This window comes from Neofelis nebulosa, chromosome 3, assembly GCF_028018385.1.
Source record: "Neofelis nebulosa isolate mNeoNeb1 chromosome 3, mNeoNeb1.pri, whole genome shotgun sequence".
Taxonomy (NCBI): domain Eukaryota; kingdom Metazoa; phylum Chordata; class Mammalia; order Carnivora; family Felidae; genus Neofelis; species Neofelis nebulosa.
Window position 1 is genome coordinate 83,647,408 of NC_080784.1, and position 15,020 is coordinate 83,662,427.

General features: G+C 38.0%; 1 protein-coding gene across 2 annotated transcripts in view; it reads right to left on the reverse strand.

Moving 5' to 3' along the window:
• The window catches only part of HHIP (hedgehog interacting protein), a 95,623-nt gene that overhangs the window by 28,245 nt on the left and 52,358 nt on the right, over positions 1-15,020 (reverse strand). For both annotated transcript variants that reach the window (XM_058721271.1, XM_058721270.1), the window contains exons 5-10: positions 8,976-9,127; positions 8,416-8,589; positions 7,651-7,794; positions 4,238-4,359; positions 1,847-1,970; positions 751-881 (exon numbers count right to left, since the gene is read on the reverse strand). In XM_058721271.1, the coding sequence (XP_058577254.1) occupies positions 751-881; positions 1,847-1,970; positions 4,238-4,359; positions 7,651-7,794; positions 8,416-8,589; positions 8,976-9,127 (847 nt within the window). The remainder of the gene's footprint in view (positions 1-750; positions 882-1,846; positions 1,971-4,237; positions 4,360-7,650; positions 7,795-8,415; positions 8,590-8,975; positions 9,128-15,020) is intronic.

Below are 15,020 nucleotides of genomic sequence, written 5' to 3' on the forward strand. Positions count from 1 at the left end.
TCTTTCTTAACACCTAAAATTCATCTCTCAGCCTGGGGGAGCATAGTAGCCATGGTTTGTTTGGGTGCTGATCTTTAAACAGTGTCATTATGAAAGCTATGTTTATCTCTATGATTTAAAATTAGTAGCATTTTTTCTCTTTGATCGCATTCCAATTTCAACTTCTATTTGCTTGTAAGTTACATACATTCTGATAACATATGAACAAACATATTATGTGTTATCCCATAGATCGTCATTCAGAAGATCATTTTTATTCTGTTGGAAAGCAGATCTAAAACTTCAGCTTATCTTACACAAATTGCATGTCCCAATGGATTAAAAAAAATCAGAAATAGAGGATAAGGTGAGACTCAGATTGCAACAATTTTTTAAAAATTTGTTCCAAGAGATATGGAAAGGCTTTCAGATAGAGAATAGAAACAAATGACACAGCTTTACCTAAAGTTTAAGTAGATGTTTAAGATTTTCTCTCTTTAGGACTCAAAAATTCTCTTTTGTTCTTGCCTTCCATTTTCCTGCTTTGTTACTTTTATATTTCTGGCGTGGAGATAAGACTAAAAGATGCCCAGGGAAAGCTCATTGGGAAAGAACACGTGACTGGGCCATCTCTAACCTCCACAGTGGGTCATCTTTGCTGCAGGTTACCGTTGTCAGCAAATGGAGGACAAGATTGTTATTCTTATTAAAACAAAGCTTCTTGGGCAAGGGAGTGAGAAAGCAACTTAATAGAAATGGTTTGGACAGTACCTAATTCATCTTCTCCAAATCCCAAGATGTGACCTGAAAAGTAACCTCTACAGGAACCACTGTTGCCGAGACAGAGTGGTTTTTCTTGCCATTGCTTGCTCACGGGACTTTGCTGGAGGGTTAAGAAATTCCTACAACAAAAACATACCGTAAACTTACAGTGAAAATAGGCGTTTGCTTAAAAAAATAAATAAATAAAAGGCTTAGAATAAAGCTCACAATAAATAATTGTTGTGCCATGAACCTGGCTTCTAAAAGGAAAAGTAATATAGCCCATAATGTGTGCAAATACTCTGAAATTCTCATGTAGGGAGAAAGTACTTAAAGATAATATTTTGTTTGGAGGGGGGCACTAAAAGTACCTGAGTATGAGAAAAGCCCTCCCCTTCATCCAGAGAATGATACTTCCTCTCCAGGACTAGACTCCATGCTGTGCTATTAATCAGAGAGAGGGACAGGGGGAAGATCATGGGGTCAGTACACTTTTCTAGTTCCTTTTAGTGACCAAGCATATCAGCTCTGCCATATGCCTGAATGCCAGTGACTCGGGAAACAAGGTTCTTAATTTGGGTTTCATCACAGAGTTCCTTCTAATTATCCACAATGTGACCTCTAAAAATTAGGCTAAAATGTAACTTTGTAGTATTCTTACCAATAAAGACAAACTGAGTTCTATTGTTAAAAGTCCTAAAAAGTATGGCAAAAACAAAAATTCTTAGCCTCCCAATTTCCAAATAATTTGGAAAATACTTGTACAACTTGTGTATAACAATGGTTTTCAAGTAACTCATTATCATGGTAAATTTATGTTAAGGATGAAGAGAAAAGCCTATATCATATGCAAAGTCCATATGAAGACCTCTCTGCTCTTAAAAATTATATTATGAATTTAATCAAATTTGTTTAAAAAGCATCTCTTAGGAAGTTCTTTAACAAAACCACCATAGATAATGAACTAAAAGAAAATAATAGTCTTTATGTGTGTACCTGACCTGACCCCAAAGGGAGACAATCATTTGAATATTTTATGGCAGTTTGCCCACTAATTGATGGATATGTCATTTGATACATGAAATTATGGTACCAGGAAACCTACCCATTCCGGTCTCCAAACACATAGCTTCCATACAGTCTTTCAGACTGGCATCCTCGGTAAACAAATCCACCCACCAAAGGACCATTACTGAATGGCTTGAATTCTAAAAGTGATGGCTCACTTTCTGGAAAGAAATCAATGTAACATTAGATCAAATGAAACATATTTTTTATGAAATAAAAGTAATGTAGGCCAAGTAATACTATTATGGTCATTCATTTTACATTTGAAGTATGTTCCACAGTACACAAGCAGAACCCTTGTTGTAGATATTTAGTAGAAATAATTCCCGTTGCTTAAACCATATCAAATATTAAGACTCTCCATGTGCATCGTACTGAAACGGGAATGCTCTGTGAATGCTTTGCTTTTATAATTGTCACACATACCAAATTTTCAGTGACATTAGAATCTGGATATTGTGGAAATCATGGTTATTTACTTAAGAACCAAAGACTTTTAAAAAATTATAATTTTTTTGTGTTGATTTTTTTTGTAGAAATGCTTCTGCATATATGTAGTAAATTAATCCAGACTTCTGTCAAGTTATATAAAATGTTGGAGAGTTCATATTTTAACGGAAATAAAAGGTCCTTAAAACCGATTTGTATATTTAAAAACATTATCACTCAAGTAATATCTTCGTTTAAACTATTTTAAGAGTTTTGTTTATAGAGTTGTATGGTTAACAAAGTCTATTGCAGCCATTCTTTTTAAAATTACATGTGTATAGTCACATATCTCAATCTTTCCATGCGTGCCATTATATACTTGAATACATGCACACTAATTGCAATGGAAAAGATCTAAAGCCAGTTGCAAATTAATCTGAAAATTGCTACTTCTGTGCTTAATGTCAAATAAGTCACTATCAACAGGCAGTATTTTAGGCGAAAACTTTGGTGGAGAGACAGTAATTTTAAAGTAATTGTCCCTTCCCATGTAATTAGGGTGAATATATTATAAAAAGTAGGAAAGATTAAGTTTTAACTAGTGCACTGCAAGGAAGCATAACTTCCAGGTCATGAACTCTGGAGTCAGTCAGCTTGGGTTTAAATCCAGGCCCTGCCACTTACGTTGTATGATAATTAACCTTTTTGTGTCTCAGTTTCCCCATCTGTACAATGTGGCCAATGATAGTGCCTATCACGCGGAGTTGTTCCGTGAATGAAATGAATCAAATTTATAATGTTACTACAGGGGCTGGCAGGTAGTCAGTACTGACACGTGGTTATTTTGTTCTCATTTCTGTTTTCTGCTTTACTGAAGTAAAGATAACAAATAAAATTATAAAATATTTAAAGTATACATTGTGGTGATTTGATATATGTATACATTGTGAGGGGATTCTGTAGATGTGTTTTGAAAACATAAATATAAGGCTATCAATATTGTAGCCAGTTTCAGCTGAGGCCCAATTAATGTGATTAGAGAATTTAGAGTTTAATCTACAAATATAGCCAAAATTCCATCAAACTAGTGACTCATGAGATTTTTTTCCCAAACCACATTATTCTTTGGTTTGGCTTTTATAAGATGTGTGTGCGCGCACACACGAATACCTGAAAAAAAAATAAAGTAAAATAACTGAATACCACATGAACTAACACAGCTGCTTCATTCCTGGTGCTAAATAAATATCTGTATTGAATGAGTAAATAGAAGAAGCAATCAATTTAATAATCTTAATCTACTGTGTTCCCTGAATCATAATAATTTTGATATATTGCTTCCTCCAAAAAGAGTAAATAATAAAACACTGAAAAATATTAAGATTTTTGGACTTCATTATTATCCAACTTTATTTTGTATATATATCTCTAAAACATTCTAGTAATCATGTTAGTAAAAGTAATGTCTAAACATTCCATTTTCATGACGTGGGTAAATAACATGTTTTTACATGTCAATTACTTTGTTTTCTCTACAATGGGTATCTTAAAGAAATTACATTACTATTTGAAACACAATTTTTCTAATTGTTGAGACTAGAATATTGGGGATTGAGGAATTTCTTACCTTTAACTTGTTTTTTTCCACTGTATATAAGATGTTATGACAAGTTCTGCCTTATATTAGAAGTTACTCATCTTGACTCTCAGAGGAGCAAAATATAAACAGCTAATTTTTGAAGGTCCATTAAGTTTTTTGCACCTACAGAGCACAGTTTAATCCATTGGAAAGATAATTACCCAAATGGAATTCCTGGGGCTCATAAGAGTCACTGGACCTTTAAAAACGTGTGCAATTTACTCGCTTACCACTGTTGGGTCAGTGTGTTTATGCCTTCCCAAAAGCTCATTTTGTAGAAATCCTTTTCTCTTCAATGCATATGCTAAAGTAAAACAAAGCCCGAATTAAAGCCAAATCAACAAATTATGTTCTACTTACCATAGTCTTTCCCCTTTATTATCTGTAGGATTCTGGCTGATGATCTGTTCTTTCCATTGGAGTCTGAACAAAGTATTGTTAAATTGATGTTTATGTCAGTGGGATGTCGATCCACAGCACATCTGCATAACAAAAGGGAGACATCCATGAATTCCTACCAGGGTATTTTCTAAACTGAGACTGGAGATTCCTGACAGAGGAACCCCTTGGTGGGCTGGCAAGGACCCTATGGGCTATTTCCTTTGGATCCTCAGCAGAAACATCCTGATTTGTTTGTTCACTCTGCTGAAGCTAAATGATCTCTGGAGAATATTTCCTAATATTCCTTGGTATCTCTCGCTACTATGAACATACACACTGACTTGAAACATTTGTTGGTGCTGTTATTAAGGACTATTGCATATATAATATGCTGGGAAGGTAGGAGAACCTTCAGCAGCAGCAACTCACATCTGCAATACACAAAACAGACTTCGTTTTGGTCTTTGTTTTGTGTTTTTACATGGAATGGCTATATTCTAAAGCTCAAGCTGCAAAGCGTGCACTACAATGTAAGGTATAAAATAAAGCTGGTCCCCACAACCACTGAAGTCTTTTATGTTATATTGACTGTGTCTTCACGTCACCCCCAATCTGGGGTTAGAGTATTTCTATGACTTAAGCCACCAACTGTCAACTCCATTAGCGCAGGGACCCCTTCCAACTTCTTTATCACTGTGTTTCTGTTACCTAATTCAAACCCAGGAATATCAAAGGGGCTCAATATTTGTTGAATGCTTAAGTCAATGAGGGACTGGGCATGTGGAGTTTGGGTTGCGAGAAGAATGAAGCTGTATAATATAATTACTTCTGAAGTTCTCACAAATGTGGAAAACAGTGTTGCTTTGTTTTCAGGTTTCTCAACTTTGACATTCTTGACATTTTGAGTCAGATCATTCTTTGAGCGGGAAACTGGAAGGAGGAGGTTCTGTACTGAGCATGTACAACATTTAGCAGCATGTCAGTGGCATGAACCCCTCCTCCAGAGTTGTGAAAACCAAAAGTGTTTCTAGGCATTGCCAAATATTCTCTGGGGGCAAAATAATCCCATTGGGAATCACTCCTTTAGGTCAACAAAATACATTAATGACTTAACAACCAAATCGAATCTTTGGGGCTACTAAATAAACTAGAAAACAAAACAACCCGGGAGTAGGTTCTGGGGCTTAAGACATGTTAAGAGTCACACACAGCAATCATCTCAACAACAAGAACAGCCACAAAATAAAAACTGTTGCATCCAAATGATCCCATTCATAATAGGGAAACTCTAAGCCTGACCTGCCAAAGATGAGTTAGTTGTTCCGCGGCAACAGTCCCTTTATTGTCTTTAATTCAACGATTCACAGAGTACAATGCCTGGCAGGGAACATGACACAGACGTGATGTGACTTAAGGTGGAACTAAATCCATGGATAGGGAGAACATTTTCCCATCTTGCCTTTCTTTTTAAGATGGAGGAACTATGACAAAAGAAGGTTTGACCACTTTCTATCAAGAAAAGAACAAATCTGGAAGAAAAGGCCAGGTCTCCCAAAGGTGGAGATGCTGGATGCCATCAGGCCTACCTCTGTCTGAATACTATGTCCACTGGGAACCACTTGACCTTTCTAACCTTTAGTTTCTTTTCAGAAAAAAAAAAAAAAGAGGTGGGTACACATGGGTACTGCTTCTTATACATCTGTCCAAGTGCACAGAACATACAATCCCCAGTGAACCCTAATGTAAACTTTGGACTTTGGGTGATAATGATGTGTCCATGTAGGTTCATCCATTGTAACACATGGAATACTCTGGTGGGGATGTTGCTAATGGGGAGGCTGGGCATGTGTGGGGGCAGCGGACATGTGGGAAATCTCTGTACCTTCTGCCCAATGTTGCCGTCTTTAAAACTGAAGTCTTTAAAAAAAAAATAAAGAAAAAGAGCGGTATCTAATGTCAGCAGGACCTCAGAGTACTGCTGAATGTCACAAATGAGATAATGTGCGTAAGATACTGAGTTCAGCACTCTGCACCAAGGTACTTAACACAAGTCAGCTTTACTTTTAGCCAAGAATTGTTTTACTTTCTTTTCTGCTTTATTAAGTCTTTCTCCGCTTGAAATACTCTTGAAGGGAGGTGCAGTTTCCTTAAGCTCTCTGCTGCCGGAGGAGGTAAGACTCTACAGCATAGGCATCCTGCCATATGCAAGGTCTGTAAAGTGCCTCATCCTGTGTTTTTGCACTGAGGGTCCAGGACCCCTGGAAGGTTGCACGAAAGCTCCAGTGGGATTGTGGTGACTCAGGCTGCTCAACTTCAAAGTGCTGCTTTGCGGTGGTATCTGCGAGTTCTGAGCTATAGGAATGGAATGTGACAGTTTCCTCCACATCCTGAACCCACTGTAAGTACTCCCTGTCGCACAGATTTTAAGATCTGCTGAGATGCCAAAAAGGAAATGAACTGTAGACTTGGACTTTGATGGAGGGGAGATGAAGGGCATGAGGGATTATAAAAATAAAAAGTTCGAGAAATACTCACCTTGCACATAGTGAACACTCAATAAACATTAAATAGCAATAATAACTTAGCTAGTAAATGAATGAATGTGGCCAAATATCCCATAGTATGAATAAGAGACCACAGATTGGATGAAGCTTTCATCACAGAATTGCTATATTATACTCCATAGCATTTTTTAAGTGTACCCCAAATTTCTCACTCTACATACATCTCAGTGTTCCTTTCTTTATAGTTCATTGTAGTAAACGGTCAGTATGAATTCCTTTACCACTTATAATTTTTTTTCAGGTGGAAAAATGTGAACATTGAGCTCAACTCCTTACAAACTCATACTGCATCATCATATTTAAGTGAAGCTGTAATAAGAAGCACAATTTATTTAAAACCTATCAGGTGTGTCGGGCACTCTACTTTGCTTTTTTTCTAGATTTTCATTTAATCATGACAGCATCCTCAAAAGCTGTTACCACCTCCATTCAGTGCGTATGGAAAATTTCATTTAGAGGGGTTTAAGGAGAAAAATTAAAAAGTTTATCATCTAAATCTGAAAAACGGAACTCTTAATCATTACACTAGTCCAATAGTGTTTAAAAACAACACTCTAGAACTTTAAGGCACTTTTCATCCATGAATTTGTTCTCTTCCATATGTCTAATCTGCCGTCTCAATCTGCTTCACACATTAATAGAAGAAAGAGTGCTGAGATAATGAGCTGGTGTGATTTTACAGGTGCAACCTTGGACACCACCCGTGGCTGCTCAGTGCCTGCCCCCCCCCCGCCCCCCTCATTCTTTTTCCAGTTCCTGAATCCCAGCCGGGCTCGGGTTTATAGCAGGTGCGGGGTGGTGGGGGAGGGGGGCAGGTCGTGTTCTCACCTGCCTGGATCATGCAGGCCGTGCACAAACACTTCCGGGGGCTGGTTGGTGCTGTTGAAGTGCGGATTACTTCTGGGGATGGAATAAGGCACGTTGCACATATCTGTGTCCACGTCCAGCCGCAGCACCGACCCTGTGAAATCACTGAGAAATTGGACAGAGAGGGTCAGTGTTTTCTGCTTTTGTTACATAGTTTACCTAACCTAATGTGGGAAGGTCGCTCCACAGTCAAAAGAATCATTCCCCCATTTGAGACAAAATTATTAAAGTTATGAATTCCATATCGTGGGGAAAGGAAACCGGGGCAGTTTGGTTTCACAGAAACGGCAGCACCTTGACACAGCTGAGTAGTGGCCGAGGACTGCAGCATCAGTAGAATGCTACATTTTGCAGCTGTTCCTTAGTTTTTGCCAATCCCTGGATTTTCTGCGCCCCCAGAAGCGCCACTGGACCTTGTGCGTCCAGCCTGTGTATTGTGCAAACCACGCAGCACTGATGCATTCTAGAGCATCTGGGTATAGCGACTTCCAAAAATATCATCAGCATATTACTGAATTTTTCTTCATTTTACAAATGCAAACACCCATAAGAAAAGTTAAATGTTTAACCAAGGAGACATAATTCAAAGACGGTTCTTTTTTTTTTTTTTTTTTTTTTTTTCCCAAAGACAGCTCTTAACTCACTGCTCTGACCCTTTTTCCCCGGCTGACACTTAAGACATCTGAACATCAAGGGGAACGTTTTTGGTTTTGTTTTCTTTTTTACCTTAACCCATCCATTTCTTCCATATCATCCAGTGTGATCATCCCATCACCGAGAATGATGTACAAAAAGCCCTCAGGGCCAAAGAGCAGTTGCCCTCCTAGATGCTTTCTGTGGAGTTCTGCCACTTCAAGAAATACTCTGGCTGTTCTCAAATCAACTTGATGGGGATTTTTTCTACATTGTGGGGAGGAAACAATACCATGATTGTTAAAGGTGTTTAGGTGAATCCACTAGAAGGTAAAAATGGTACACAAATTAGGGGAGCAAACACTTGGCATGTAAATAAGGAAACATGCTTGAAATGGAACTAATAAAAACTACTGAAAAATTACGTTATTTTCTAAGTTTCAGAAGTAGCACCTAAGCTGAAAGATAAGAGAGGAAAAGTGCCAAAGCTATCATTTTTCTCAATTCTCCTTAAGGGCACATAGGGGGTTTTCAGCAAGGTGAAGATTGTGGTTTAATTATGGTCACCTTTGTTTCTAAAATAATTAGGAAGAGATAATGAGAAGATAAGATTGAAAAATATTTATGCCTCAGTGCATTGTAGTGAGTGATACCTGGATACTGTGTATTCCACAACTCGAAGAATGTGGTCATGAGGCCCGATAGCCCACCGTTCTTGGTTGGTGGTATAAGACACATACAGCTTTCCATTTTTCTTGTAATTGGGATGGAATGCGAGGCTTAGCAGACCTCTTTCATCTCCTCCCTGCAGTCAAATGAAAAACACAAAGAATTGTGAAGTTAATTATGTTCTTTATTGTGTTTCAACTGGAACCCCAAAAGAGTCTCTTTCTTTTCTTCTGGATAATCTTTGCCCAAACTCTTTTCTTCCTTGCCCACTGCACAAAAAAAGATCATGAAACATTTCACTCTGCGGAACTGTTTCAGGGTTAGAACAAGACAGTTGTCTTGTGTGGCTCTCTATGCACAAGACCCTTACACCACTTTTGTCCGGTGATTTGTGTATGCAATCTTGGGAAGCTAGGAGGACAAGTTTAACTGTTGTGATTCTTTGCTGGGTTACTAGGTTGCTTGTAGCTCATAGAAGACAAATAAAAAGGTTCATAATCAGCAGTCACTTCTAATCCAAGTCTCCCAAACCTAAAACACAGTGTGGGCTGCCAACTCCCACTGTCTTGGCAATATGTTTAGAAAACAGTTAAATTGCTTGTGTAATATGTAAACCTTTGTTTTACGCTGGAGGCATCTACATCACTTGTCACAACGATGGTGGTCTGTTCATCATAACTAGGTAATAAGCAGCCTTGGCCTATCTACAGAGGAAGGAGGTATTTTTACACGTATCCTTTCACAGCATCGAGCTTTTCTTTCCAGAAGGATGGAGAAACAGGAGGGGAGCTAAACACCAGGGCTGGGATGGGGGTGGGAGAAATGCTAGAGGGGAAAGGGGACACTAGGAAATTAAAAAAAAAAGATCCCAAACAACTTTCTTTGTTATTACATGAATGTCAAGGATTGTATACATTAGGCATGCCAAATGCTGTAACAATTAAAACATCATTATGTTCTTAAATAGAAAGGCATTTTATCTTTATTTGCCTGCTAATTCAGCTTGATGAAACTCAGTATGGTCTTAGCATTTGCTTTATCCCACAAGTAGTCCCGGAATTTCTATAATGAAATTATAGTATCTGAAATTATCTAGATCAGAGACTTAAAAGTTCAAATTCTAGTAAGCCAGTGAAGGCTTTCTCTGTAGTCTGAGGCATTATCCAAACTGGTGAAGAATACGACACAGAAACTGAAATGAAGCAACTGCTAGGACATCACCTTACCCCCGCTACTTCATTACCCGTCTCGTCTCCTGAGGCAAACAGCTAGAAGTTACCCCTTGGAAATCTTACAGGAGGGAAATAAGTCTCGAACACTACGACTTCTTCACAAGTTTATGCTTGGTAATGGAAGCACTCTTTTGCTCTTCTCCCCCAGAAGACCATGTGTTACTACCGAAGCACAGAGCTGTGTGTGGTGGGATTCTACATGGACTGAAGAATTTAAAGTTGTGGGCATGGGGCAGGGGGTAGTGGATGGCTCAGTGGGCTGAGTGTCCGACCTCAGCTCAGGTCACGATCTAGTGGTTTGTGGGTTCGAGCCCCGCGTCCAGCTCTGCACTGACAGCTCAGGGACTGGAGCCTGCCTTGGGTTCTGTCCTTCCCTCTCTCTCTGCCCCTCCCCCACTCATGCTCTGTCTCTCTCTCTGTCTCTCAAAAATAAATAAACATTAAATTTTTTTTAAGTTGTAGGTATAAAAGCTCACTTTTAATAACCATTGTTTGATTTATCTCTTGGATTAGAGAAAAACTGCTTTCAGAGAGATGCCATCCAAAGTGGAAACACTTTTAAGAGTGTATAAATAAGAAAGTGGATGCAAATATTCCAGAACTACCAAAACATAATTGAAATGTCAAAAAAGCCAACCTCTTCATTTGTAAGCTACAATATGCTTAATATTAATTTTAATCAAAACAATCTCATTGAAGGGGATGGATCTAATGACTGCGAGGAATGAAAATGAGCCTCTATTTTTCAGATGATCTTAGAGTGATTTTTTTTCTTAGAGTGATTTTAGTATTGATTTGATGTCGCTTTTTTAAATAACTTCATTAAGCAAATATCTCTTCTTATGAGATGTTGAAAGCTGGGATGCATGACTAAGAATTGATTGTAGAAAAGCACATTTAAATCTCTTTGATGGATGTATAAGAAAGCTGAGGGGCGAGATTTAGTTTGTGATTAATTCCTCTTCCGAATGTATTTCACTTTAAAGCTGAAGTGCAGGGTAAGTACTTTATACCCACTTCACAAATATTTGCGTTCCACTATAAGGAGCTTTTGCTGAAAGCAGTTCTTTTATAGTTTTTAATCAAATCATCTGAGATACAATTTGAGTTGGATAGCAACATGGCTTAGAACTGTACTCACTGCTTTTCAGGAATTAGGAGTGTAGAATTCATGCACTATAGAGAGATAGGGAAAGAGATTTAAACAAATCCACAAGTGACAGAAGGTAATTGTTCACTTTAGAGATTCACCTGTCACATAAATGAATGTGGGGGCATCACTGGCATTTGTTAAGGTGCCAAATATAGAAACGTAATGAGACATTTGAATTACAAGAAAATAAATGAAAAGAAAACAATTTTTTTAAAAGTCAGTAATTCTGAAGTTTTTAGGATGTAGGATTTACATTTGTTTAATTATTATATTACATATGATTTCGTATTTTATTATTTTTTTAATTTTTAATTTTTTTAATGTTTTTATTTATTTTTGAGACAGAGAGAGACAGAGCATGAGCAGGGGAGAGGCAGAGAAAGAGGGAGACACAGAATCTGAAACAGGCTCCAGGCTCCGAGCGGTCAGCAGAGCCTGACGCGGGGCTCGAACTCACGGACTGTAAGATCATGACCTGAGCCGAAGTTGGAAGCCCAACCGACCGAGCCACCCAGGCGCCCCTATGATTTCGTATTTTAAAGTCAGCTTCCAGGTAGTGATCTGGTTGGCTCTTAGAAACATGACTAATTACTCTTAAGTTATTTCAGAGAAATACTCACTCTCTTAACGATACTGATAAAAAAATTTAATGTATTATATAAATATGCTACTGTATCTCAAAATTAGCTTTGTAAACTATGTAGCATAACATGGCTCCTAAATGTTCAGAGATTGGGAAGAGGGGGTGTATACCACCACCGTCAGGAGATTAAAGTATCGATAGGCCAACATTTACCTTGAATTGGCCTTTAGAATTAGATCATCTGTTTAAAGTATGTTACCGACACATCATGATTTTCCTCACAAATGCAAACCTATCTTTGAGGTCTGGGTGATTTTTCAAGATCTATATGGACAAATATGTTGATTGGGCATGAAAGATTTAATTTTGAGGCAGGGTCTATTACAGGCCAAAAGGCCAGAAACACCACCGGACATGGGAGGCTTCAATGATAGTCTTCACCAGGAAACTGCCCAGCCTGAGATCCTGAGCGCTGGAGTCTGGAGGCAGGGCAGACCCGCAGACCAGCTGTCCAGGCTCAGGGGGAAGCCCTTGTGTGCATTTTACTGACTCTCTTCTTACTACTCCCCATCTTCTCCTCTCAATTATGTGTCGCTTTATGGAATTAAAAATCATAAAAAAAAAAATCATGCACTCCTTCCAGAAATGTCAAATTATCAAGTTGTTTCTAGTGAGCATCTGGGGGGAATGAACCTCTCTAGTGATTAGTTCAGCCAAGCTGGCCAAAAAGGGAGAAAAACAATGAATAGAATGGCAAATGGAAGAGTCGTGGTCTAGGGAGACATTCCTTTCAAAAACACATTGACTTCTAACCTTATACTTTTGAAAACATTAGCCGAGGTCCAAAATGCTTATCCTGACTCATGTGAAAAGCAGTGATTTATCGAAACGTTCACTTTATACTTTGTACTTCATTATTAATACCGAATGCTTTATGTGCGCATTTCACTATGTGCGCACTTCCAGGAACATACACCACTGCTAGAATGCTAGAAATGGGCTCCGAGTAATTTATAAAGAACACTTTAGTGTTCCCTCTGTTTTCATAATGCCCTTTTTTGTTTTGTTTTGTTAAAATTAACTGCCGGAAACTTTTCATCCAAGCATCCTAGGCTACCATTGGGAACTTCCTTCCCCTTTGTTCAGCCTACTCAAACTGCACCGACTTTGGGACAGCCCCTCACCAAGCACAGGTAGGTGAATGATTTAAAAATAACGTCCCTGTATACTTGAAAACCTTGAGATTGACCCGTTTCAGAGTAAATCATAAAATTCTCCTAGAGACTTTAAATGAGTAGTTAACTGCCATTCTAGGTATCGTTCAGCTTTCAGAGCAATTTCACAGGGTCAACAGAAAAGAGACAAAAACTCCAAACAGAGAGTATTGACGACTTTAATGTAAATACAAGATCAGATCTAGTCCTATAGTTTTGGGACACTCTTCCCTGATGAACACATCAAAGTTCTAACCAGTTGACTAATATTCCTCTTCTCTGAAGAAAAGGCAAGTATCTACTGGAAAAAGAAAGGTAATGATAAAATGATTATAATAGAAAGTATTTTTTCTTTTCTTTTTTTTTTAAAAAGTTTATTTTGGGAGAGAAAATGTGTATGCACGCAAGTGGGGAAGGGGCAGAGAGGGAGAGAGGGACACAGAATCCCAAGCACTGTCAGTGCAGAGCCCAATGTGGGGCTCAAACTCACAAACCACGAGATCATGACCTGAGCCAAAGTCAGATGCTTAACTGACTGAGCCACCCAGGCACCCCTTTTTTTCTTTTTTAAGAGAAATGGTGGGCATGGTCTCTCATTGATTTTTAAGAAAAACAGTCCCTTCATACTTTCAATGTGGTTAAAGTTAATTTTTTCTGATTTCTATCTTTAAAATTTGCCTTAACCTTTCTCAGGGTTGTATATTTTAGGAAACAAGACTGGGCAACACTGAACTAGAAGCACCATTTCTCACTTCTGCACAGTTTTTCTTAGTGACTCTTTGGCAAGTGACTAGCTTCAAGCTTGGTAGCCTACAGAATGGCCTTATGGTATTGAGAAAGCAATGAAGTGTAAATTAAACTAAATAATGCAGTGCTAAGTTCAAGATATGCCTTGTTATGTATAATCTTTGTAAAAAAAAAAGTCTGTATTTAACATTCATTCAACAAATATTCATTGAATACCTAGTATGTGTTAGGCATTGTACTTGGCACTAGGGACAAGACTAGACGACCAATAAGAACCAATCTCTGTCCTTTGGAAGCTTACAGTATACATGAAAGCAGATAACAAAGTCAGATAACAAGGTAAGTTTTTAGCTGTTTCACTCCCACCATACTTCTTTGTGATGCTGATTTTGGGGTGCAAAGGAGACAGTTAAACACTGCTACACTATTATAAATGTGCATGGCCCAAAAAAACGAGTATTAAAGGGAATAAATACATATTCTGGGTAACTTTGGACACACAGGCTAATTAGTATATTAGCATCTGAGGTTTCTTCACTCTAAAACTTGGGAAGGAAAAGAAAAAAGCTTGGTTTTATGATATCTAAATTACCTGAAGAATATTAGGTAGAATTTCTGCAAATAGTAAGACCATCTTCCAATTTATTTTATGCCCATGACACAGGTATGAATGAGGACCTCTGGTAGAATTCGTGTTCTCTTAATAATGAAGAAGTTTCTGAGAATTAACATAGGGACAGACTGATGCTATTTTTAATTCCCTACAAAATATATACTTTTATTACAAGGCTGATCATCCCAGCTCCCTTTTTACTTGTTATTCACATGTCTACATTTTGTTGGTGCACACCAGGAAAGGAACAAGAGAACTTGGAAACCAACATGGGCCTCTCCTTTGCTTCTCTTAGACTAGAACATTTTGCAGCTCAGAAATGAGAAATAAGTTAGTTTGAGAATTGTTCATTCAAACACAATACCAGAAGTATTCACTTTTCATTGCTGCTGTAAAAAAAATTACCACTAAGTTAGTGGCTTGAAACAACACAAATGTATGATCTTAAAATCTGTAAGTTAGAATCCAATATGGGTCTCACTGGGCT